The sequence below is a fragment of the Sceloporus undulatus genome, chromosome 2, assembly GCF_019175285.1.
Source record: "Sceloporus undulatus isolate JIND9_A2432 ecotype Alabama chromosome 2, SceUnd_v1.1, whole genome shotgun sequence".
NCBI classification, from domain to species: Eukaryota; Metazoa; Chordata; class Lepidosauria; order Squamata; family Phrynosomatidae; genus Sceloporus; species Sceloporus undulatus.
Genome location: NC_056523.1, coordinates 142,434,548 through 142,461,402, shown reverse-complemented (window position 1 = coordinate 142,461,402; position 26,855 = coordinate 142,434,548). Strand labels below are relative to the sequence as shown.

The 26,855-nt window shown below is 41.5% G+C and overlaps 1 protein-coding gene across 2 annotated transcripts; it reads right to left on the bottom strand.

Annotated features, from left to right (window-relative positions):
- Positions 1 to 777: 777 nt before the first annotated feature.
- LUC7L3 (LUC7 like 3 pre-mRNA splicing factor) lies at positions 778 to 23,293 on the bottom strand. Of its 2 annotated transcripts, none has more exons than XM_042454135.1 (10): positions 23,065 to 23,293; positions 16,871 to 16,937; positions 15,031 to 15,070; positions 14,656 to 14,800; positions 14,013 to 14,090; positions 13,824 to 13,928; positions 9,194 to 9,355; positions 6,807 to 7,084; positions 6,511 to 6,671; positions 778 to 871 (listed from the first exon to the last, which is right to left on the bottom strand). In XM_042454135.1, exons 1-10 carry the CDS (start codon positions 23,161 to 23,163, stop codon positions 798 to 800), a joined length of 1,209 nt encoding a protein of 402 aa, XP_042310069.1. In that variant the 5' UTR covers positions 23,164 to 23,293; the 3' UTR covers positions 778 to 797. The 2 variants fall into 2 exon arrangements, with proteins under 2 accessions (XP_042310069.1, XP_042310071.1); XM_042454137.1 differs by lacking the exon at positions 778 to 871 and adding an exon at positions 2,458 to 2,530.
- Positions 23,294 to 26,855: the final 3,562 nt, after the last annotated feature.

Here is a 26,855-nt window from a genome sequence, read left to right as displayed (position 1 = left end):
CAGGGCCGCTCACAACACCACGCTGTGTGAGGTATGTGTAGTCAGCTGCAATTATTCATAAAACCCTACACTTCCACTCCATCTCAATGCTCCGGCTCTCGAGTTACGAACAAACTGCATTAGAATGCAAGGCAAAGCAAAAAAACTAGAAACATCCTTGACAAAGAAATACTAGCAGTTTATATAAACAACTAGTCCACACATGTGCCTCCAATATAAGTATTAAAGCAAATGTTTTGATGCACCAACACATATGGCTTAATTACAAATCAGTTCAAATGTTAAAAAAAGATAACAAATCCCTAAAAATAAAAAATAGGATATTAAAACTGCTATGGTGCCATTAATTACAATATCTTCCCAAGAGGCACACTATGGGGGTATGAGTATGCTACAAAATAGCCGATACAAACAATGTACTTCAAAAGTTTTGCAGGGCTACACTGTGTTTTCCTTCCGAAGTGCTTTAGTATCTTCTTCTTACTTTGCTTAGCTCCATCTTCATCTGTACATACTTACGCTGAACTGTTAACAGTAACAAAAAGCCTAATCAAAGTTTGAAATAATGCACTTACCTCTGTTATGACTGAGTTCATATCAGATCAGTTTTAATTGGACTGAGTGTCACCTTCAGTTTTTGTCTTCACTGGTCCATTGACCTCATTCTTAGCACGCTTTCATTGGAAGTCCATGTTGTGTCTTCACTCTGTTTTTTCTCGGCTACTGGACTTCACATACTTTTTTTATCATCCGATCCCCCCCCTTTTCTGCATGAAAGAAGACATTGACCATGGACTTCACAGTAAATACACACATGGCCTCACTTTTTCACGTGTGCTGAGACACTCAGCTATATCTGTAAAATTGGAAACTATACATCAAAGTTATAGGCCTAATACTGTATAAAAATAGAGTAATTTTATCAGAAGAGTAAGATCTGAATAATAGAACTAGAGCAAGGGACAGGATAACATCAAGGCAAGTAACTACTGCTTCAAATATGCAAGAAAAGTTAACTATTTGAAAGGTCTGGCCAAAATTACAAACTACATGTATATCTATGCTACCTAGAATCAAGATTAACACAGCCATATGTACAAACCAGATCTTTATCCGAGATAGAGCAGTCTGAATGAATTTAAGATGTCTTTAAAAAACTTTAAAAATACAATTGCTTTTTTTTAACTAGGCAAACAGAAGAAGTTCAGGTCTTATGTACTGTAAAGTAGAGTTTTTAAAAAAAAATAAAATCTGTTAGATTTAATTTTGTACTGTACACGATGCCAAAATTGTCACTGGAAGAAGGTGCCCTTTTATATTTAGTTGATGGTCAACCAATCTGTCAATTTTTTCTATACTTGACCAAAGCTTTAATCCTCTGCTTAACTTGCAGCAACTGCTTCTCCTCACTGTCTTCAAAGCCCCTCCACATGTTTTACTTCATTTGCCTGCTATGCCATCACATCACATCACCAGCCGTTGGGTTGTCTCCCTATTTGCCCCACTGCCAGAAGGAGAAAAGCGTATAGTGATGCAGTATTAGTTGGGGACTAGGGAAGAGAAAAAAAGTAGCCTTCAAAGCAGTATAATAGATTGCAAATATTTCACATTACTGGCAAATCTGCAGCTTATTTTCACATGTCAAACAATTAAAAGTTATGATGTAGTAAATTATTTGAACCCAAATTTTATTTATTTATATCCCACCTTTCTCCTGCCACAGGACCGTTAATTAATAGTGATGGGAATCATCATCCACAGGAGGACAGCAACCTATCTAAATAAATGGCAAGCAGCGAAGGAGTCTGAACAAGTGTATTTACTGCCACCCACATAGGAAAGCCAGAGAAAACTAGTAGAAAGAGATCTGAAAGTCAGTCGGTCTTGCATCTTATTTTAATGTATCTGTCTTATACTAATGCCCAGGCTAGCATAGTGAGCAGAGTTTCATGGGAGATTTTATCAGTTATGACCCATTAAATGAACTTTTACTAATTAATGTACATGGCATAATGACAGTACACTAGTATTTCTCTGCAGTATGGTGAACAAAATTCTTGCTAAGCATCCAACTAGCTGTTTTGAATGGATTTATTTAAGGAAAAGCAAATCAGAACTGTAAAGAAGAGAGTCTCAAAGCTACTTGGGTGGTGAGTATATAAAAGCATGGCAATGTTAAGTTTTGGCCATCCACAGGAGCAAATAGGTACCGTACTTCCAGAAGCCTTCAATTCCTGCTGCCAGGAACCTAAAACCAATTTCTTAACAGATAACAAACAAAATCTGGAAATGACAAGGAAACACCCATAATGAAACCTAGAGAGAATCAGCCACAGAAGTCCATTAACTTTGGAACTCTTAAGTGTCTGCTCTGTGTGATAATTGCCTGGGTAGGTTGCACTAATGACCTTTTTGAAAGTCTTCCATTTTTGCTTTATTAGGCATCGACGTTCCCATTAGATCCACTGGGAACAGCAGTCTTTTTGCCCCGCAGAGGACTAGCGTCAGTCCAATAAGCTTATCTTCTGTCCTATGTGATACGATAGAGCTCAACAGCCCTATAATGGGCAGTGTATAGATCTTGTGGAGCACTTTAAAGTGCTTTAAAATTGGACAGGTGAGGGAAAGGGGTGTTTTCTTTTGGCACTATAAAATATTTATTAACCTGTGGGTTGAAAGATGAGCCTATACTATGACAACTGCCCGAGTCTTACTTCATTGTAGTGTATCTTTCATTTGATGATAATCATTCTTGAAATCTACTAAATTTGGATAAACTTTAAAAAAGCAGACTGTCTGCAGTGTAAGCTTCCTTGCATATTCCTTAAAATTATTTTGTGATCATATGTGCACAGCTGATGCTGGGATGCCTATCTATTCAGGTGATTAGGGCTAATCTGCCCTGCAGAAAGAATCAATTTGACACTGCTTTACCTGCCATACCTCGGAATGGATTCTGGGAATTGTAGTTTGTTGTGGCACAGAGCTCTCTGATAAAGATGGCAAATATCTCATAAAACTAGTTCTTGGATTCCACAGCACTGGCTGTGGTAGTTAAAGGTGTGTCAAACTGGATTATTTCTGCACTTCAGATGAAGCCATTGATTGTGACTACTAGAATGTAATTCCTGGGTTTCATTGGACAGGTCAGAGCAGGGACAGAGGAAAACAAGTTTATTACCAAAATAATGGAATTGATTTGCTCGTGGTTGAACACATCCCATTATGATTGCCTGTTTTCATTTGTTCTGCTTATATACTAGCCTCTTAATGAAGGAGATTTTATCATGAGGTTCCAATTTCAGGAGGGCGCAAATGGAATTTACTTTAATTTCAGTTCCTCATTTTGCACTTATGTTCATGGATGCTTTCTTGTAAAGTCTGTGTTAATAAATGACTTTGCCCAAAGCATGTAAAATTGAAAAGAAAAAAATAAGGAACCTGCAGTTAGGATAAATATTCAAACAGTTGCTTAACAAGACTGTGTTTTGCATAAGGCAAGGCCAATATAAAAAGAAGTAACTTTTTTCGACTAAGTGGAACACAAAGGACGTTTATAGGAAGGAAAGGGGAAAAATTCAGACAGTCGAAAAAACACACCATTATGCAGTATGAGTCACACTTCTCATTCTTACATTACCTCGGATGATACAGGTACAATTTTTCGGACGAAAAAATCCATAGGGACAGTTTTCATGTTTTTTGTCAAACTTCTTTTTCGCTTTTTCGCACGAATCCGGTTTTCATAGGCCTATGGAATGGCACGACTTTCTAACTGCATTCTACTTACTGGAAAACTGTGAAGGTTTCACACATTTATTACTCTTGGAATGAACTGCATATTCTGAAATCTAATTGATGGACAGTTATCTCTCTGTCTCTTGTTAAACATGTAACATTTTATTCCATTAAACTGTGAAAAACTTTACGATGAACAGAAAATTAATTCTGTTAGGTTTTGTGTGTTAAAAAATGCACTGCAAATAGGACAATGAGCAAAAAAGCAGTTTCAATGCATATCTCAGTGATAAAACTGACTTTTGCAAAACTATAAAAACATGATCTATTTTTGTGTCACTGGGTCTTTCAGACAGGGGTAGGCAACTTTTTTGAGCCGGGGCCGGGTTGCTGTCCCTCAGGCGACTGGGGGGGCGAAGCTGGGGGGTGGAGCTTCGACCCTCTGGGGCGGGCCATGTGCCAGGAGTGGAGCTTCCCACCTCTGGGGCGGGGCCACATGCCGGGGGGGAGCTTCCACCTCGGGGCGGGCTGTTGCTTGGGGGTGGAGCTTCCACCCTCCAGGGGCGGGGCCGCATGCCGGGGCGGAGCTTCCGGGGGCCAGCCTCCCATTTTTGCTGGCCCCTGACGGGGCTAGGCCCGTCAGAGACCAGCAAAAAAGCTGGGGGGGCCCTGTCAGTGCTGGAGGACCCCTGGAGGGCCCAGTGACGGCACCGGGCCTTCCAGAGGCCCCCAGCCGCCATTGGAGCCCCCTGGAGGGCCCCCGAGAACCGCAGGGCCCCGCAGAGGCCCCTGCCGCCCTGGGAACCCTCCGCAGGGCCCAGAGACGGCAGCTGCCCCGCAGAGGCCCCCTGCCGCCCCTGGAGCCCGCCTGGAGGGCCCCAGAGACGGCAGCAGGCCCCACAGGGCCCCCTGCGCCCTGGGAGCCCTCTGCAGGGCCCAGAGGGGCGCGGGCCCTGCAGGCCCCCTGCCGCCCTGGGAGCCCTCCTGGGGGTCCCAGAGACGGTAGGGCCTCCAGAGGCCGCCGCCGTTGCCGCCGCTTACTGCGGCGCCGCTCTGGGCGCCGCCATTTTGGGCGGCAAAATGGCGGGGCGCCATATCCCCAGAGGCCGCTATGGGCGCCGCCATTTTTTCGCCCAAAATGGCGGCGAAGTTAGACTAGGGAAGGTCGGCGGACTTCGCTGCCATTTGCCACCCCAAATGGCGGCGCCCAGAGCGGTTGAAAGCTGCGAGGGCGGGGCCGCGGCTGGCGGAGAAGCAGCGGGGGCCACGGCAGGCCTTCGCGGGCCGCGCCCGTGGGCCGGAGGTTGCCGACCCCTGTTCTAGAGGCAACTGACAGTGTAATAAGTGTGCAACCTCCACTGATGGTACAACCTAAAGTAGTATCCATACACAAAATCATTCCCATTAATCTGGTCTTATTCACCATAATTTTAGGAGGTTCACTATTAATTTCCTGAGCAGGCAGGAATACAATTTAGCAAAATAAATATGCAACACACATACCAAATGAATACAGTTTCTACAGGCCAGTGACAGAACTGAATCTAATTAAGGCCATGATTATAATACCAAGTTACACCATACTGCCATCAAGCAATAAAAAGACCCAGAATTTTGCACACTAATGATACTACATAGGTTTTTGTGAAATATCCTCAAAATTTGGGGAAGAGAAGTTTGAATAAACTGTGACAACAGGGAGGAAATCACAATACAAAAAAAGGGTACAAATTTTCCTTTCATTTCCTTCAGAACACTTTATTGAACATGATTGCAGAACCCTGTTCTTCACTAATGAGGCAAGTCCTTGACACTGACTCAGGAACAAGCTTCTTTTAACTCAATGAGACTTACTTCTCAGTAGACATGGACAGCACTGCACTCTAAGTGACCAAGAGGAAGTCCAACAATCCAAACAGAATAGTTTAGAAAGCAGGAAGTGAATGAGAAAGACCATGTGAAATAGAGGTCATGTTCTATATCGGTTTGAGAAAGGGCTTGAAATCAGAAGGATAACAGGCACATCTAGTTGTAACAGAAGAACTGATCAAACCTATCCCAAAGGAAAATAATCAATTAACTCATATGTTTACCCCTCAAACATTTCCAGCCACCTTAAGATAGATATGTATTCGTCATCTAAACAGACATGTAGGAAACTTAAGACAAAGCTATTACGGAACTTTATTTTATTTGGACTCCATGTTATTCTTGGTCAGAGGAAATTTCAGTAATGAACAGACACCAAAAGATTCCAACAAAAGGAAATCTGTCATATTTGCTAACACAGTTTTTAATGAAGATATTTCAAGAACGATCTAAAAAATTAAGAACCTACTTTGATTAGACTATTACAAAATTCTTAAATTATCAAACATTTAGGTAAGGATGAAAAATAGAAACAATATAAAGCAAGTGAAGAGAAGGAATATGAGAATGCAGAAGAGTAGCCTATCTCCCAAGTCAAAATAACACCTCTTTAAAAAAACATATCATACCAATTCATATAGTTAGGATTGTTAACGTTGTGTGCTTGGCACCAAAAGAATACTCAATTGAACAGATACAAATTATTAAATCTCATGGAAGATAAAAATGGGGGCAGCTCATTTAATCCTGCAATATCTACCTGGAATGCAGGGACTGCACATCTAAAATGCTACAACACATGGACTGAAATTCAAGAAGAGCCTGGAAAAAAAGGTACCCCCACCCCCAAACTGAGGGACCATGGCACAGCAGAGAATTTTCGTATCATTCATATCGACTAACCTTTTTCCTTAGATTTCCTGTCTTGTTCTCGCTCTCTACTTTTGCTTCTGTGCTTGTAAGATTTCCGATCCCGGCTCTTTGACCGCTTTCTCTCCCTGCTTCGTGATCTGTGTTTTCTGTCTGACCTATCATGGCTTCGGCTTCTGCGTCGATCTCGACTCCTAAACATTTTTTTAAAATGATAGCCATCAGAAAAAGCTTTAACAAGTTATTAACAAACTTTGTATTCTATTTCTAAAAGGCAAAGCAGTAATCAATAAACACAAATTAATTCATATCACTTCCTAAATAAATACCGGCTTCGTCTTCTGTCTTTGCTTCTGGATCTTTTATGGTCCCTTGATCGACTACCTCTCCTGTCAGAGGTTCTGCTTGAATGTCTGCTTCGTGAACGACTTCTCTTTCGTCTCTCTCTGTCACGAGCTCTCTCTTTTTCCTTTTCTTCTTCCTCACGTCGCCTCTTTCTTTCTTTTTCTTCCCTTTCACGCTCCCTCTCTCTTTCTTCTCGTTCTAGCTTCTCTTTTTTTAACCGATCATCACGCTCAGGCTCTTCTGTTCTTTTTCTTAATTTCTCCTTAAAATGGACATAATTCCACAAAGGTTACAGGAAATGTTGTGTGTTTAAAAAAAAACCAGGTCATCAGGACACATTTTATACGGTACATCAAAATACATACATTATTGATGTGACACAACTCAATTCTTTTTACTAATTTCACAGAATAATACCAATTTTGGTCTTTCATTATTCAATACACAGCAGGCCCTCAACATTTGAAAACCTATATTCAGTTATTTGTATACAATTACTTTCTTGCCTCATATTGGGAGGGAGGAGAGGAAGGTGTGTTACATCCTGGTTTACTATTGATTTTCAATTCCCTATAAATAGTTTATAGTATTAATACTTTATATATTAATAATATAACTATAAAAGATTTAGTCTTTGTGTAATGTGAACAACAACAACAACAAAAGCCATTATTTCCTCCATAGGTAGCCCACTGGTAACCTTGGTATCTGCTGGGGTTTGGTTCTAGGACACCCCCCCATCCCGCCCCTGTGCATACCAAAATCCATGGATGCTCACGTCCAGTTATATACAGTTCACCCACTCCACACACACTATATGTGGCTTCCTGTTTACATGGAAGCCGCGTTGGCATTAAATGAATAGCGTGTGCACCAAACCGCCACAACCACAAGCCCCACTCTATTGAATGGAGCTTGAGTTTACGAGGGACTTGCCTTACATGGGGGAGGGGGGTGTCCGGAATGGATCTCTCGCATAAGGCTATGCTCCACTGTAAAATGAGGTAGTAAAATAATGTCCCTTATATAAATGGCAAAATCAAGCTTTTCAAGCTGTGGATGGTTGAATCCATGGATACAGAGGACCAACTATATTGAACAATGTTAGCTGTGCTATTCTCTTTGGTGTCACAAAGTTCTAAGTATTGTTGCTCTGACTTTTGCGGATCTGATTGTTTGCGGATATAATTGGGATGTTCTGTCAAGGAATCTCCAGGTGCTCCAGACTCTTCTGGAAGTTGCCAGAGAATCACACCAGAGGGCCTAGGGCCGGAGCAGATGGGCAGGAAAAAGCAGCTCTATCCTTGGTTTTCTAAAAGCAGGTCAAAACCCCACTGTCTGCACAGCTCGTTCCCAAGGTGGTCAAACACCCATGGGCTGTTCTGCACCATGCAGCATCAAGCCACACTGCAGTTGTTGTTTTGTCGCCGCCCCACTATGCATAGCCTCCACTGCATAAACACACCGTCTGCAACCTCCAATAACTTCCCTCTTCCCACTCACATGCCATTCCACTGGATACCAACCTGTATGATCGGCCACACAGTCGCAAGTGCAACGCACTGCTTGTACAGTGCATTGGTGTGCCCAGAGATACATTGGCAAAGTGCAATCATGGAAGCCCCCATACATGTCCCCTTGACCTCTCTTCACCCTATGCCCCTTTGTTGGACTGTCTGGTTTGTCTATGTTGTCATTACATCCATAGCATTATCGACAATCACATTTTTGCTTTGCCACAGTCCCATACTGGTGCTGGGCTGTTTATGCTGGTAAGATGATGCATATTTTCCACCTTGAGATGGTGTATCCTGGCTTCTTTTTGCTCCAGTTTTTGGCTCCAGAGTATAGCTTCCTTTCACTTTCTACCGGGTTTCATTTCATGTGTTGTCTGAACACCCTAACTTCAAAGCAGCTGGAAGCAGCTGTATTTGGCCAGTGCAGACTATCCCCAAAAAATTCTAGAGAAAGCACTCCTATAGGCATTTTTAATGTTCTCCAGTTTGATTTTATGGACAAGTTTCAGTTGATGTTGAACACAGAGTTGCACGGAGGACCTAAAGAATCTTACAGAAGTGTTCTCTCAGGTAAAAAACAATCCATATTGGGGTTTTTTATTTGCAAGTTTTCCACTTTCAGGGGGGTCCTGTGCCCCAGCCCCAGCCCATGTGGACAGCCCACGGTACTTCCATTTGCATATATCCTGCTCTTTTTCCAGGACCGGGACTTCACAGTATTAAAAAACAGTACAATTAAAAACAAAAAACAACGTACATTAAAATGAATTAATTAATTTAATAATGATAATGTTTACTAGCATATACGGCATGTTTCCTTTAATTTTTTTAAAACACGCTGAGGTTTAACATACCTTTAATTCTTCTACTGTAGCTTTAATTTTAGCATAACCCATATGCTGTTTTCCCATCAAATGATCATCTACTCTTGACTGTGCATCTCCAACAATTAAAAAAGCTCCGCAGACTTCACAAACTTCCATCTGCTTTTCCTGGGCTGCAAAGCTTTCAATTGTCTGTAAAGAAAAGACACTTATTTAAAAAAAGGGAATGACTTTGAAATGTTTTTCTCATTTCTGTTCCAGATTTGGTTTACAATATGGTGACTCCAAGAATTATTCTCAATCCAGCAAAACAGATAAAAGGGCCCACCTAAATGCATTTGTATTTCAATGTGAGGATGCTGTAATTAAAAAAAAATCTCACTAGAAATCCATTTGCAAAGAATATGACCAGGACACTTTTTGGAAAGACAGAATATGACACCAGAGCACTGCAACCCCTAATGGAAGAGGGTTTCCCTACTCAAGGCATTTTCGCTTACTGTAAGAATCAAGATAGGAGATGAGGGGAAAACTTTATTTCATACTCATGTTGGTAAATCCAAAGAGATCTGGGCTGCTGTAATTCCAAAGTCTTTTTCAAAATCTGTTTTAATTCTATTTTGTGAAGTTGCATGGAATGGATGGAAGGCATGACTTCTTTCTTTCACAAATGTTTTCAGCTTTTCAGGCTACATTCTGATGTAGCAAGAACTGGCTAAGGCATTAATCCAAATAACTGGTTCTGAAGTGGGACTTTGGATAAACTACTTAAGCAACTCATGTCAAGTTCCAAACTCATTTCTAAAACTCAATGGAATCTGAGAAGGGTTTGCTGTTTAAACAAAGCTGTCTCACTGGGCACTTCATATAAGTCTACATCTGTGATGGCAAACCTATGGCATGTGATGCCACGTCCCCGGTACAAGACGGGGAAATGAGGAGGAAGAGGCGTGCGCCTGTTTCTCCTCCTTCCTGACCCTCCTCGGCCTCCAGTTGCCTCTCAGAGACAGCTGAAGGCCTGGGGAGACTAGGGGGGAAGGAGGAGAAGATAGCATTGGGGGGGGGGGGGGTGAGGAAGAGGCAGCCTCTTCTTCCCCCTCACTTCCCAAGGCCTTTAGCTGTCTCTGGAGAGGCATCTGAAGGCCCAGGAGGGCGGTGGAAGAACTGCCCTGGAAGTCCCGCCCCGGAGGGCAGAAGTCCCACCCCCAGCACTGGGTGCCGGAAGACCTTTTAGTTTGGGCACTCGGACCTTAACAAGTTTGCCATTACTTGTCTACTTTATGCAGTGAAAGTTTACCATGCCATCATAATTTACACATAAGGCTGACATAGTGCTCCAATTACCCACCCCCCACCATTGAACAGCACACAGCCATACTGCAAAATATTATCTACATTCAATATGTAGAAAGATATTGTAGAACCTTGGAGACTAACTGAAAGAAAGAAGTTGGAAGCATGAGCTTTCCTAGACTTCAGTCTACTTCCTCAAATGCATTTAGTGGAGTGGAAACCTGCCATTGATATGTGAAAATGTCCATTCAAATTCAAAATCCTTTGTGTATGGGAATGAAGAAGCTAGTCCAGTTTTAACTAAGGTTGTTAGTAAACAAAGACATTGGGAACTGTCCAATGTAAATGGAAATGAAGAGGAAATCTATATGGAATGTATATGGAAATGAAGACCACTTTGGCTTTGGAAACTAGCCAGTAGGTGGGAAGAACAGATGACTGTAAGACGCCCCCTGGAGAATGGGGGCGTCCTACACTGACCACTCCACATTGGGCAAACAGGCCGGTCCCTGTGCTAGAATATAAATGTACATAAATCAGACATTAGGAATGGAACTACACAAAAACTGGTGGCGGAACATTTCAATCACTCTGGGCATTTCATCTCAGACATCAGAACATTGGCCCTTCAACAAAAGGTAGATTGGAAAGAAAAACAGCAGAATTGGAATTCATACATAGAAACAACAGCTCCTCAGCAATGAATTGAACAGGGATAATGGCTTCTTGGCTCACTACACACATTTCAACACTAACTAACCCCATCTTTAGGGGGGTGTCGTACACTCATCTATTTTTCCCACCTACAGGCTAGTTTTCAAAGCGAAACTGGTCATGCCTGTTCATTTCCATACAGAATGGCCAGTTCCCAATGTCTTTGTTCACTAACAACCATAGTTAAAACTGGACTTGCTACTTCATTTCCATAAACAGTGGATTTTGAATTTGAATGCACATTCTCACATACCAATGGCATATATATATATCTGTCCCTGGTTTCCACTCCACTAAATGCATCTGAGGAAGTAGACTGAAGTCTAGGAAAGCTCATGCTTCCAACTTCTTTCTTTCACTTAGAGCCTGTACAGACAGGCCAAAATAAAGCTACTTCGGATCACTTTGGAGGTATGCTGTTTAAATTATGTATGCATCCTAAGAGGCCAGAAGTCGCGCCAAAGTCACGCTCCATTCTTAAGGACTGAAGTGCAGCTTTGGGGAAATCTCTGGCCTCTTAAGATGTGTGTGTCATTTAAACAGCATACCTTCAAAGTGACCCGGAGCAGCTTTATTTTGGCCTGTTTGTACGGGTCCACAGTCTCAAAGGTGCTAAAAAATCGCTCTACATACTGACTCTACAGACTAATACAGCTGTATCTTTGAATCCTGTCTAAATTCAAGATACTTAAAACAAGCTACATAGTGTTTTGATACACTCAGATTGGATCAATGCAAATAATCTTTTTATTTTTTTAAATCTTACTTATTTTAATATTTATATGGGCTGAGATTGACTCAAGGACAGCTAACAACATCAAATCCCACTCTGTTGCTAAAGATCTCGGGTCAGTGTACAATAAAACCAACCTGACAAATTTAAGACAATGTAAACTATTAAAAAAAATTAAAGGCAATTAAAATAGTTTAAAATGTTAAAAATCATGTGCGTGTGAGGGTTTGTGTAAAACCATTACGTAATTACATCCCAAAGGCTTTAGTGAAGAGCCACATGTTCAATTGGTGCCAGAATGACAACAATGGACCTAATCAGACTATTGAGGGGAAACTATTCTGTAAGTGGGGTGCCACATCGGAGAAGGCCCTCTTCTGCATCTTCTCACAATATATTGTCCTGAATGATGGGACACAGGGTCTCAGGGGTATTCAAGGAGAGGCCCTCCTTCATGCAATGAGATCCCAAGCCATTTAGAACTTTAATTATTATTAACATCAACTTGATTTCGGACTAGAAACATATTAGCAGCCAGTGAAAACCTTTTTAAAACCAAGGTTATATGGTTTTTATATGATGTTCCAGTTAGCAGTCTAGCTTCTGATGTTTGCACTAGCTGAAGTTTCCAAGTCATTTTCAAGGGCAGCCCCATAGAAGAGTTTTACTACAGAAAATTCAGGAAGTCAGCAGTGCATGGACTACTATGGGTAAGTTATCCTTGTCCAAGAAAGGCTGTAGCTAGCCAATAACTTAAAGCTGGCCTCAAGCACTGTCAGCCAAATAGCCCACCTGAGTATCTAATGACAAAGATGGACCTAAGAGTACTTCCAAGCTACACAGCTCAAGAGGTGCAACAACGTCCAAGTTAGGTAAATTAGCCAAATCTGGACCTGAGAACCAATAAGACACAATCCTCCTGGGATTAAAAATTGGTTTACATGGCCACATCCAGGCAAATCCAACAACAAACAAAAGTAGAGCTCAATGCAATCAGCGTACTGCCAGCACTCCAGCCCAAATCTCTTTATGACCTTCCCTAGTGGCTGAGACAGTGAACAACATGGGAGTCAAGATGGAATCCTGTGGCATTCCATGGCTCAATGGTAGTGAGGCTTAAGAAGCATCCAGTAGAGTTACTGTCAAGGACCTGGAATGCAGACAGAAGTGGAACTATTGTAATGCAATGCCTCCTCCTCCTATGCAACGGAGATGATTGAATAAGGCATTATGATTAATCATAGTACTTGGCTCTAACCTTAGTAACCTTAATTCTTCCTTTCAATTCCTGGCTCTCACCCAAAGACTCTGGGGGTAGCTTCAACAGTCAATTTACATTCCCTCTGTAAATGGCATGGTTTTACCAGACCATGCCTCACACCCATGGACTGTATCTACTCTCCAATCTAAGAAGCGGTAGTGCCTTTGATCTATATCTCCTCACAGTGGTGACATCTTTTAGCATCACCACTTTGGGGTTGACTCACAGGTGTCAGCCCATCACTGGTGACACACCAAAGGCTGGTACTGCCTTATATCCCTCATTGATGAGGAAAATGAAGGTCCTGAATAGGAAAAAACCTGGCTATGATCAGCAGTAAGTTCTGTTCTTCTAGCAGATAGCACAGCCCTGACTCTGCTGCAATGCTAGCTGCTAGATATTTTATATAGATGTTTCCTTGCTAGTGAAAACTAGTCTTGGAAAATGTAATAATTACTTTATTAAATTATTTTGCAAGTTAAATATTAAGTTGAGATTAAGAATCATCAACTTGTAAAGAATGAAAAGATTTAAAGGACAAGTACAAAACTTTTTTTATAATTAACTGAATTACAAGGCATCGCGAAAGCATCATGACTGATTTACGTCTTGTGGCCTTTAGGTATTAAAAATCAGTTGGGTTCCTGTGGTGTACTTACTGAAGTTGTGGACCTGAGCAACTCTCTTTCTTCTTTTAACTGTTCGACAAGCTTCATCATTCCTTGAGCCTCTTCTACTTTTCCTTCAGAACCCAGTTCTTCAATCTAGTAAAGAGGGGGGGGGGGGAGCTATTACAGTGCTTTAATCCAGGTTTCTGAACATTTCTGTAATATTCAAGAAATCTTTACCTGCTGTAGAAGTACATCGATTTTGTCAGTTAAAACTTGAATCTTCTCTTCATTTTTACCAGTAGGTCCTGCTGCTTGCTAAATATTAAAACAAAGTTATCAGTAACCATGCAAAGGAAATCAATAAAACAATGCATAGATCTTCTTTGTTTACCTCTGTCTATCACACTACTCATGCTAAAAAAATAATAGAAGATGTAACTCTGCAGTAAGTTTTTAATATACAAGAATATTAAATTTCCACTCTCTACAAAAGAGTTTGCAAATTAATACTGCAATGTTATGCATTTGTAGTCAGATGTAAACTCCACTAAGTTCTTAAAAACTTACTCTGAGGTAACTGGGTAAAAGACTAAAGCCTAAATAATTCTGCTATGTTTAGATGCTTCAGAACAATTAAGTAAACATAATGTGCTTGACATATTACCATGGCTTATGCAGCCTGCTTCTATTTTCCATGTTTGTAAAGTTACAAGAAGCTAGAAAAGCAGCACGACAGCCTATATCTTTTGAATCATTAAGTTTTCTTCTTCTTCTTATGAAATGTCTCAAGCATGCTATAATCATTGGGTAAATCTGTAAATATTCCCTATTTTAAATCCAACTTACAAGAAAACATACATACATCTCCTTATATACTTACACCTGAGGATTGCTGATTCTGAGACAATGCTAAACGAGCATGGCCTCTTCGAATTCGACGTTCGACCTCTGCAAGCAAGCTCTGTAAATAACGAAGGAATTCTCTTTCATAGCCTACTTTCATGAACCGAGAACTCTTCTCATACCTGTCAATGGAAAAACAAACAAACAAAACAAACAACTTTGTAATTAAATGTCAATCATTGTATAGCCAAAGCACAAGAGAAACGGATATAGATCTGAATCTATATCAGTATGTCACAAGAGTTTATGAGCTGTTTCAATAAAGACTAACATTTTTACTTCATTTAAATGTATCTATTAGTGTTTAGTTATATTTACTAGCTACTTAAAAACTATAATTAGATGTACTCACTGTTTTCTGAGATTTTCATCATGAATTTTTTCACATGGGCCTAGAAATAAAAAGGATAATAAATTCAAATACTTTATTGGAATATTTTAAGACAAACTTCAAAGCTCTCTTCCCATAAGGTAAATTAGAGAGCAGGAATACCACTGTATAGCCCTGCACATCTTAACATCTAAAAATTTTGATTGTTATGATGTAACTGGCAACACCTGTAATCAATATTCTACTGATACTATACAGAACACAAGTGGATGTTAAATGTAAGAATGAACATGCCACAAAATGAAAAAGATTCAAGTTCTTTCCAGGAATAAGGCAAAAAGGCTTACTTCCACAAACCTCTGAACATACTTGGCATCACATATATTTCTGCAACTTTGTACAGAATTAGTGACAGCTAAAGAACAAGTATACTATACCCTTGCAACATGTATTAAAGCTACCAAAAATGTAGCTATGAATGTTTAGAAATCAAAGCTGTGAAGTGAATCTTTTAAAAACCAAACAAGGAAACAGTCAGGCCAACCACTTGTTTTCCAAAATCTTGATTTTCAACTTGGTACTGGCACTACCATTAAGAGCCAGCGTATTGTAGTGGTTTATTGATTAAAATATTTATAACCCATCCTGTATCACAGTAACTCAGGGCAAGGTCGAATTAAAATTAAATGAAGCAGACTACAACATTTAAAACAATTTAAAAAGTTCAAACAATCTAAAAAGATATTAAACAATTTTAGAGATTAAAAACAAGCTGAAAAGATTTGAACAGTTTTAGAACCATGTGCATATACACTGAGTGAGCCAACATGGGGTCGTAGTTAAGTGTTGGACTATGACTCTGGAGATGAGAGTTTGATTCCCCACTCAGGCATACTAACCCATTGGGTGACCCTGGGCAGATCACCCTCTCTCAGCCTTATAGGGTGGCAATGGCGAACCCCCTCTGAAGAAACTTGTCAAGAAAACCCTATGATAGATTCTCCTTAGTGTCACCATCCTGCACATATGCATTAGTGAAATTTTGGTATGAGCCACATTATAAATCTGTATGCTGGTACAACACTGACTAGGCTTTAAGTCTGTGGTTTGATCTAATATAAAAGTAAAAGACCATTAAATCTAAGAGACTGAATTGGCTGTGGAGGAAATCTATCAATAAAAGGAAAGATTACAAAACTAAAGTTGGCCCTCACCATTTCTGGCTTTGATTATTCACTGATTTGATTAATATGTTCTCTCTAGGAATTAATATGTTCACTTTAGGAATCTCTAGGTCCTCCAGTGTGACTCTATTGTTAATGTCCACCACAGGTCATGCAGGAAGACCTAGATACCTAGAAAGAACACTTCTCTAGGCATCTGTAAGTCTTGCATAATGATTCTATAGTCATTTTCTGGCAAAAGGTGACCATAGAGCTGTGCTGGAGGATAGAGAGATTCCGAGAGGTTCTCTAAAGTAAAAACAAAACAAAAAAACAGTTTTTTTTATTTGCAGTTTTTTTCACTTTCATGGTCGTCCTGTGCCCCTAACCTCAGTGAATGTGAAGGGCCCACTGTATTCTTAAAAAGTATTTCCAAGAGCAAAAACATCTATATTTTGATACTTAGTAAATCAAATGCTAGATTTGATGCAACTGGAATTCTTAGCTTAGAATATAATTAGCTACGAACATGATAGTTAAGGTTTTTGGGCCTTAATAACAAAGAGACAGTTTATTCTAAAAAGATACATGACAACAACAGTTTTTAAAGACATTAACACCCCAAACCACAAGCAGTAGCCCTCAGCAGTAACCCTCAGCTTCCTATCTGCTACAACATAAAAAACACACATACTTACCCAAGTCAGAACGTGTATTCGTGAATAATTCAGCTGGACAAAATCCACAAAGGTAGTATTTACAAACCTGACAGGGAAGAACAACAGTTTTTTTTAGAATTCTGTTTCCTACACCTTATCTCTAGAAAGACAAAAGTATAAAAGAATGGTGCAATTTTCTCTTTCTTCAACAGCTAGAATTTCTATCAACCTTGCCTGATCCATAATAATGCCTGCAGCATTTTTGCTGTAGATCTCCTAGCCATTAAGGATCTTGGAAGGCTTTACACTTGCTGTCCCACTGAGCATCAAGCCTTAAATGTTGTTCTCAAGTACAGGACACTATTTGGCTGTCCAAAATGAATGCGGGTGTGTTTTAACTGAGAGAATTATATTTTGCAAATCTCAAATGAATTCATAGTGACATCTGGTGTTCCAAGGGCTGAAATTACTAAATTACATGGAAGTGTCATGAAGGAGTAAGCAAAGCTCACTGCTAGCCCAATAGCCACCAATCATTTATTTAAAAACTTAAAAGTATCTTCACAAACTATTATTGTAACTAATGGGTTGAATCCAATCTAATTTGTGAATGTAATAAGAAATATGAACAGAGCTCATTGTGTCTTTACTTCACAACTCATCGCTGTCTGTGAAGAAAGCAACCCAGCAGGAGCTGAAGATGTTCTGAAGGGATGATGTACTTATTCACATCTGCAGACACGTTTTGCTCCTCACTGCAGCCACCTTTCTCTGAATGTATCCTTCTCATCCCTTCAGAACTTTCTTGAGTATCACTCAGTTGTTTTCTTTACAAACAGTTTAAAGATGAAGAGGCACAACTACTGTATTTTCTGGCGTATAAGACTACTTTTTAACCCAGGAACATCTTCTCAAAAGTTGGGTGTCATCTTATATGTGGGGTGTTGTCTTATAGGGCGGGTGCTGAAACTTCCGAGCCGGACTGGAGAATCTGCGGTCGCCGCATATGGTGGGGGAAGCTCAAAAATGGCTGCATCCCCTCGGTATGCAGTGATCGTAGGAAAGCAGCAATGGTGGCGCTGTACAAGTATGGTAGAAGAAAATCCACTCACCAGGATTTGTGGAAAGAAGTGACTTAACATGGTCCCAATGACAAGGTGACGGGGCACCTTATTGGGAAGGTGTAAGTGAAGGGCGGAGCAAGCTGCAGGCGTCTGGATGCCTGGGGTATGGAAAAAAGAGCCATGTTTGTGCTACCGCTCTGATAGTCTTGGAGACAGGGAGGGCTGGGCAAGCAGGGAGAGCTAACCAATCCAAGCAGGCTTTGTATACAACAAGTTTTCCTGCTAAGTACCGGCATGTCATAAACATTTGAATTAAAATTACCATATTGAAATCAAATTTGATGGGGTTTTTTTTTCATTTTTATTTGGTGTGCGTTGGAAGAGGGGTAGTCTTATACAGCGAGTATATCCCAAACTCTATATTTTAACTGGAAAAATTGGGGGTTGTCTTACACGACAGAAAATACTAGTTTCATGAACTTCATTTTGGAATTACACATCTATATATTATAACCGGGGCTGGGGAGTAAGAGTAAGGAGTAAAGGTCTAAGAGGTTTTTTACAAGAGTAGGAGTAGTAACAAATATAATTTGTTACTCCTTATTCCTGTTATTATATTGCACATGTAAACACCAAAAAAACAATTTTATTATATTGCACTGGGGAAGAGACTGGGAGGCAAAGAGAGACACTTACACACACACACACACCCCAGCCTTGCAAAGCAACCTGGGATTTCCCCCAGGGCTGGAAAGTAGGAGTAAAAGGTTTTTACAGAAGCAGTAGGAGTAACATTTTTAAAAAATCTTACTCCAGAGTAGGACAAGGAGTAACTCCAAAATCACCACTACTCCCCAGCCCTGATTATAATGGGTAACACTGTTGGTGGCTCTTTAAACGTGACACCCTACCTTACACATTCCATGTCGACTTCAGTCTTTTTTGAGCAAAAGCTGTATGCAAAAAATACTTAAGGCAATCAAAGTGCTTTTGGCCTATCATAATAAACCCCATTTGCCCTGATGCAGGGCTTGCTGAATAGCACTGAAGGGCTATATTACTATATTACTATTAATATTATTTATTCATTTATCTTGCTCCCCCCCCCCACACACACACATACTGAATGGACTGTGCTAAATAGTGTGCACTAAAAGATTTTAGCACTGCAATGCTGGAAAGATTGTGAAGGTACAATAGGAAGAGAGCAGTTCCAACTGCATAGTGGTTTTGAAAACAATGTTATTTTAGCAGCAAAAAAGCACAGTGTGCGATAAGGCGCAAAGATTTCACTTAAAAGATTCTCCTCAAAACACAAACTTCAGGGGGATATGAAGAGTGGTCTGATAACTCATTTATGAACCGGATAGTTAAACTAGAGTAAACTGAACATTTCCACACTGCAGGAACATAAACAGTGTTGTTCTCAAGAAATCTGTTCTGGGAACAATACTTTTACCTTTGTATTTAAATAACTGGAGGAGTTACTTTTCTAGTGTGATTTTTTTTAAAAAATAGTTTTATATGTTTTAATCTTTGTAAGCCATTTTGAGACCTAGCCAGGAAAAAGGTGGGATAATAATAGCAATAGTAGTAAGCAGCGTGATGACCAAATGACAACACCAAATTATTTAGGGCAGTAAAAACAAAGATGGAATATAAAAATTTCCAAATACGGTGGATGAGCACTATAATGTCATAAATACAGTGGGCCCTTGGTTTACACGGGGGATCCATTCCGGATCCCCCTCTCCTGCCTAAGACAAATAGTGTGTATGCTCAAGCCCCATTCACTTGAATGGGGCTCGTGCATGCACCGGCGGTGGCGCACGTGCACCATGGGTGTGCGCCCCATTCATTCCAATGGGACATGCTGCCCCTTGCGCCCTGCACACTGCTCTCCACAGGTTTGAGCATATGCTCAAACCCGCATATGACACGGACGCACTGTAACTCACTGCAAGCAAGTGTATAGTGGTGTACATTAACGGGGAAAACGTGTTAATAAATTATGGAATGTTATACAAGATGCCAACTTTGGGATCTGTGCTGTAGTAACTGATCAAAAAAAGGAACTTGGGAATTACGATGGATGGCTTGATGAAATATCAACTCAGAGTGGACTGCTGGGCGAATTAAGATGAATGAAAGTACTGTATTTCTTCAATACACCCAATAAATTATGGAATGTTATACAAGATGCCAACTTTGAGATTTTAAAATAACAAAATGATAAATATAAAAATTATCAGAACATCAATTTAAAATCGGACAAATCGAAGACAACAGAATTAAACATTTGAAAACTCAGGAACCATAAGTTTGCTGAAAGAAATGTTATTGACGTTATTGGGGTCTTTCCCAACTCTATGATTCTATGTATGTTTAAGAATGAAATAGCTAAACAATGTTTTGGAGTTATATCTGGTTCAGTTCAAATGTCTCACTGTTTTTCTAACTGGAAGAAGATCTGCTTGGAATGTTTTTTTCCACATCCCAAATGTCTGCATTAATTGAACTGCTGAAGTATTAACAACTCTTCAAAGGACAAGCAGAACGCAGCTATGATGCACAGAGTCCTACCTCATCTAATGGAAAGGAAACTACTGTTGAGGTGTACAGATCTTGTGATCTTTCTTAACAAAAAGAAACATGCCAAGAAACATTCTTATGCCTTTCTCAAATGACTTCCAGTTAAAAGAACTAGCAGAAAATATAATCTTGAAAAAATAATGTTCTGTTTTCCTGATATTCCCCCGTTATTCTAAAATCTAGTTTATCAAAATGAAACTAGAACAAGTCTAAACATTTATCACAAACCAATTACTAGTATAAATCAAACAGATTTATACAAACAAATCTGAACCAACTGCATGCAACTCTGAAGACTACTTGCCCAACAACATTATGATCCATATTCAAATATACTTATGTTTTGGAATCTGATCATACCATCCCCAACTTACTTTAAAGGCCCAAAGCCACCTCATATAGGTAATGCACGCTTCAATGAATAATTTTTGACTACCCCTTCTGTAGCCCGATACGTAACAATGATGTCAGTGCTGAGATCCTTCAGAGGTCTCAGTGCTTCTGGCTGTGTGTCCTGCTTGGGTCCAGATTGCCTGTATGGGGCAGCTTTTGGACTTTATAGTAAATTGGGAAGGGGGCTTTGGATACTACTTCACAATCAGATTACGAGAGACATGTAAGGGACATGTGAGGGTGCCCCAATTCCAGCTCATGAGTGACAACACCTCAGTACTACTAATTCAAATTATTTAGTATGAGACTTAAAGGAAAAATATTTTACCCATTTGCCTAGAATAAGCCCCATAAACTGAACGGGGCCCACTTTTGAATTGATGCATAAAGAGATTATGGTGCTGAAAATTTATAAGCAAGTAGAGACATTACCGATCTTCAATACATTAGAAAAGAAGCCCACATACTAGGAGGAGCCTATGTGAGTACTAAAGAGATAGGTACACCCTTTGCCTGGGCTGCATGCAGTTTTTCTTGCTGTCTGCCTTTTCTAGATGCAAAAACGTATGTTTACTTTTATTTTCAAACATCTAACGCTGTGTGTTCCATGAATATACGTAAACAGCTATGATCCTGACCACGCACTGAGGTTATTTAGCAAGAAGACCATCTAAAGCCTGCAATCCCTCATCCAAAGTAAGGATGGAGACATACAAGAGAACCTATTTGAAGGTACCACTCCATCTCAGTAACTTGTACAGCAATATGTTCCTCTCTGATAGATTCAAAACAAACTGCAGAAACAATCCAGTTTCATAACGCTTCAACTGTCCTGGCTCAATGCTAGAGAATTCTGGGAACTGTAGTTTTGTAAGACATTGAGCTTTCTCTGCCAGAGAGATCAGGTGACACAACAAACTAGAATTTTAATATACTATTTTTGTACGTTTTAACTGTATGGCGTTTTTGAAATGTTGTAAGTCACCCTGAGTCCCAGTCTTCAAAGATGGGCGGGATATCAATAAATGTAATCATAATAATAGTAATAATTCCCACAATTCCCTAGCACTGAGCCAGGGCAGTTGAAGTGGCCTCAAGCTGGAATTAGTTCTGCAGCACCATACCTACCTTTTAAAAACATTTCTGCTTCAGTATGTGGCAGAATAGTGGTTAAAATTCAGAATTTCACTTGCTGAGGAGCTGAAGATTGTAGTGCTGAGAAGTATAGGGCAAGGGTCGGTTTTGTAGGCCAGGTCAAATGTTCTGTTTATGGATTGTAAACAACCTGGAAATGGCTCCTAACTTAAGAGCACTTAAGTGCTGCATACAGTTTGAGGGCAGTGGAACAAAACCTATAGATAAAAGAGGGATTGATGGCTAACCCCTGAGGGATAGATTAGTCTACAGGAAGGGTGCAAATGTTTCATTCAATGGGACCAATGCAACGTGACTGGTAGTTTTCTCTGTTCAAAAGGCTATAAAAATCGGTTCGCTTTGAATTCGGGGTCCCAGTAATTTGGGTGAATTTCCTACTGGGAACAAGGCTGAGCCCGAAGTAAGAAGGCTTCCTGTCCAGTCCTCGGCCTCCCTGCTCAGTTCTGGTTAACATAATCCATAATCTATTAACAGGGACAGTAGTATCTTCCCGCTTCTGGCCTCGGTGCCGTGTCTTAATACTCAGCAGTGACCCGCGTTACACGGCTGCATCCACACTGGAGAAACAATCCGTTCTGGCCCCTCTTTAACAGGAACTGCTCAGTGCTTTGGAATTCTGGGAATGGTAGTTTGTTGCGTCCCCAGAATTCCATAGCATTGAGCCGTTCCGGTTAAAGAGGGGCCAGGACGGATTGTTTCTCCAGTGTGGGTGCAGTCTACAACACTAAGAAGCCAGCTGCCCCTTCCGCCGTCCAAGTGGCTCCTGCCTGCCTTTGCAAGCCCTCTCCTTGCCCCGCTCTTCCCAGGCCCGCCTTCTCCTCCGCCGTGCGGGCCTCCTTTGTTTGCAAAGGCCGCGGCGGGCTCCTGGAGTCCCATTCCCCGCCATCGCTCCGGACCCTCGCCAGCCTCCAGCCCAACCCGCTTCCCCGAGCGGCCCAGCCCCCCTCCTCCTTCCTGCCTGCCTGCCTGCCTTCCTCCCCGAAAGCAACCCAGCCAGCCGCCCTCAGGCCCGGAGCCCGCGCCACTCACGCTCTCGTGGTCCCAGCGCACGTTGCTGCGCTTTTCATCCGGGGCCAGGTTCCTGTCCCGGCCCATCAGCTCGTCCAGAAGCTGGGCGGCCGAAATCATGATGCCCGTCTCCTTCTCTCGGCCCGGCGGGACTCCACCGCTTTCCCTCCCCGGCCAAGGAACACACAGCGGCGGCGGAGGCGGAGGCGGATGCGAGGGACACAGACAAAATGGCGGCTCCCTCCAGCGAGGGCGTTTCCCGCCATGCACCGCGCCCGCCCCTCTCTCGCGTAGCTGCCCCTGGCTCCGCTGGTTGCCAAGGCCCACGGAGGCCGCCTGACAGGCCTCGGCCTCGCCTAGAAGAAGGAGGAGGCGGCGCCGCGCCTGGAGGGGGCTGGCTGGTGGGCCTGAAAGTGGTAGATAGATAGAAAGACGCCGCCCACAGGCCCTCTGTTGTTGTCGTTCTTGTTATTATTTCAGTATTGAAATGTATTGTATTTAATAGGCCCCGCTCTTCAGAAACGGAGTCTGAATCTCGAGGCGCCTGGAAGGAAGAAATTGGTACCTGCTGCTTCCGAAGTGGAAGGCTTTCACGGCTGGCACCCATAGCTTTTTGTGGGGGGTGGGTAGGTCTTTCAGGCTCTGTGGCCCTGTTCTGGAAGAGTTTGTTTCTGACGTTTGGCCAGCATCTGTGGCTGGCATCCTCAGAGAAATCATCGGGAAGAAACTCTTAGGGAATACGGCCACGTAGGCCAAGAAACCCACAAAACACTCTACTTCCTCAGAAGCATTTGGATCATCTAAGGAAGTAGACTGAAGTCTAGGAAAGCTCCAGTCAGTTTCAAAGGTGCCACAAGATTCCTCTACTACGTACTGATTCTACAGACTAACACAGCTAGATCTTTAGATTATTAATTGGACAGTTCCCTGCCCTCAGGTTTACAGTTTAAAGAACAAAATATACTGCAGAAATCATCCAGATTGCTTTAACTGCCCTGGCTCAGTGCTAGGGAATCCTGGGAATTGTAGTTTATTGTGGCATCAGAGCTCTGACAGAGAAAGCTAAAAGGCTCCCAAAACTACAGTTCCCAGAATTCCCTAGCATCAAATCAGGGCAGTTAAAGCAGTGGCACTAGATTATCGTATATGCTCAACTATAGATCGACCTCATGTATAAGTCGAGGGCAAGCGTTGGGACCAAAATTATGGATTTTGATATGACCCGTAGATAGGGGGAGTGTAAAATGAGGGGCAAGAGAGAAGAAGCAATCAGTTCAAGGCTTCAGCAATCAATCAGCCACCAAGGACTCTTGAGATGGCTCAGGACAGAAAGAAACTGCATGAGGAAATCTGAAAGAGCTGCCATGTACATTACCATGCTGACCTATAAATAAATCAGCCTAGGATTTGGGGGTCAATTTTGGGGCATAAATTTTTAGACTTATAGATGAGTATACTGTATACAGTATTTCTGCAGTGTGTTTTGGACCTAAAACGATGACACAAAAAGAGAAGGGAATGGCCTTGTTGTATGCCTTCAAGCCCTTCCTGACTTACGGTGACCCTATCATAATAATAATAATAATAATAATAATAATTTTTATCATGGGGTTTTCTTGGCAAAGTCATTGCTATCCTCTAAGACTGAGAGAGTATGACTTGCTCAGGGTCACTCAGTGGGTTTCCATGGTCAAGCCAGAATTCAAACCCTCTAGATTCTAGAGTCAGTCCAGAGCTCAAACCACTAGGCCACAATGGCACTGAAAGCCCTTTAGCATCCAAGAAAATGCAGGTTGTATATTCTACAATGCACCTCTAAAGCTGCTGCATGGAGTTATACACACATTTTCCCCTCTAAAGATTTATAAAAGATACCAGTATCTGCTTCTCCAAACTTTCCAGGGTCTCTCAAAATACAGACAATGAGTGGTCCTGAAGGCTGTCCCAACTAGAACAGATCCACTGAACTAATTGTTGAATGATGTGTCAACACCAAGGTACTTTATGTAATCTCCATGCTTCGGAGGGAACCAGAAAAAAGGGACTGATTTTCAAAGGTTTCTGCTAGCCATTCCTGGAAATAGGCCTCTGGACTAGACTCGCCTCTGATCTGATCTAGCTGGGCTCTTCTTGCATTCTTACACTTACAGTCCATCAAAGAATGCATTCAATTCAAAAAGGACATTGAGAAACTGGAGCGTGTCCAAAGGAGGGCGACTAAAATGGCGAAGGGTCTGGAAACCATGCCCTATGAGGAACGCCTTAGGGAGCTGAGGATGTTTAGTCTGGAGAAGAGAGGGTTAAAAGGTGATATGACAGCCCTGTTTAAATATTTGAAGGGATGTCATATTGAGAAGGGAGCAAGCTTGTTTTCTGCTGCTCCAGAGAACAGGGAGTTGGACTGAATGGCCCTTGTGGTCTCTTCCAACTCTATGATTCTATGATATTAGTAGCCACTGACACTGGTCTCTTGTTAAGGGACAAGGTTCATGATGTAGCACAGGAGGCACACATCTGCTTTCAGACATCAACACTTAACACCACTTTAACTGCCATGTTCCAATGCTATGGAATTCTGGGAATGGTAGTTAGTTACTTGTGACCCACCAAACTACCATCTCCAGAATTCCATAGTATTGCACCATGGTAGTTAAAGTGGTGTCAAAATGGATTATTTCTGAAGTGTGGATGCAACCTCAGAGTATTTTAGCAATTCCTCAAAATCTCAGGTAGCATCCTAAAACCCGGACATAAGGATGATCGGACTGTGAAATCTTAATGTCATAGAATCATAAAATCATAGAGTTGGAAGAGACCACAAGAGCCATGCAGTCCAACCCCATTCTGCCATGCAGGAACTCTCAATCAAAGCATCCCCAACAGATGGCCATCCAACCTCTCTTTAAAAACCTCTAAGGAGGGAGACTCCACCACTCTTTGAGGGAGTGTGTTCCAGTGTCGAACAGCCCTTACTGTCAGGAACAGTGTTGCCAATTTCCTTGGAATTTCCCGATTTCTGGGTAAAAAAAGCCTTTCCGGTGAATTTTTGGCTATTAAAAATTTATGGGCAATTTCTGGGGAATTACACCTTTCAGTTGGGGAATTAAAAGCCTTTCTGTTTATAGGGAATTATTTCACTTCCCATCCCCCCAAAATGACCAAAAATGCCTTTCCTGCCCAAAAATTGGCCAACCTGGAAGTTCTCACCCCCCAAAAAATGGCGGACCCAGAAGTCCCCGCTCCCTTTTGCCTTCCCATAGTGCTTTGCGGTCCTTTGACCTGGAAGTCCCGCCCCTTGAGCCGGATGTCCAACCCCTGATCCAGATGCCCTGGGGAATTTGGGGGCGTTTTGGGGATTTTCAGGGGGATTTCCTTCAAGGGTGATTGGCAACACTAGTCAGGAAGTTCCTCCTAATGTTGAGGTGGAATCTCTTTCCCTGTAGCTTGCATCCATTGTTCCAGGTCCTAGTGTTTGAGTCCTGTGGCTTTGAGAAGTAACTCTACTAAATTTAGTGATTTCAGTTGAAACAAATAGAGTAGGGATGTTTTCAGAAAGAGTTCCCAGTGCTTTTTTTTTTTTTTACAAAAAATGCATGGTGTGAAAATTCAGTCTCCCCAACATGGATTTTTTATTGGTAAAAAACAAACAAAAGAAGCAGTGGAAAGGAGACGAGGGCCTCAAACTGAAGACCTCCTAATCTGAACCCCATGGGACTCTGAAGTCATTCCTCTGTTACAGATTTACATTGCTGCTTACACTACACATCAATGCTAGTACAATGTTAACTCCACTTGTCAAGTCAAAGGCTTTC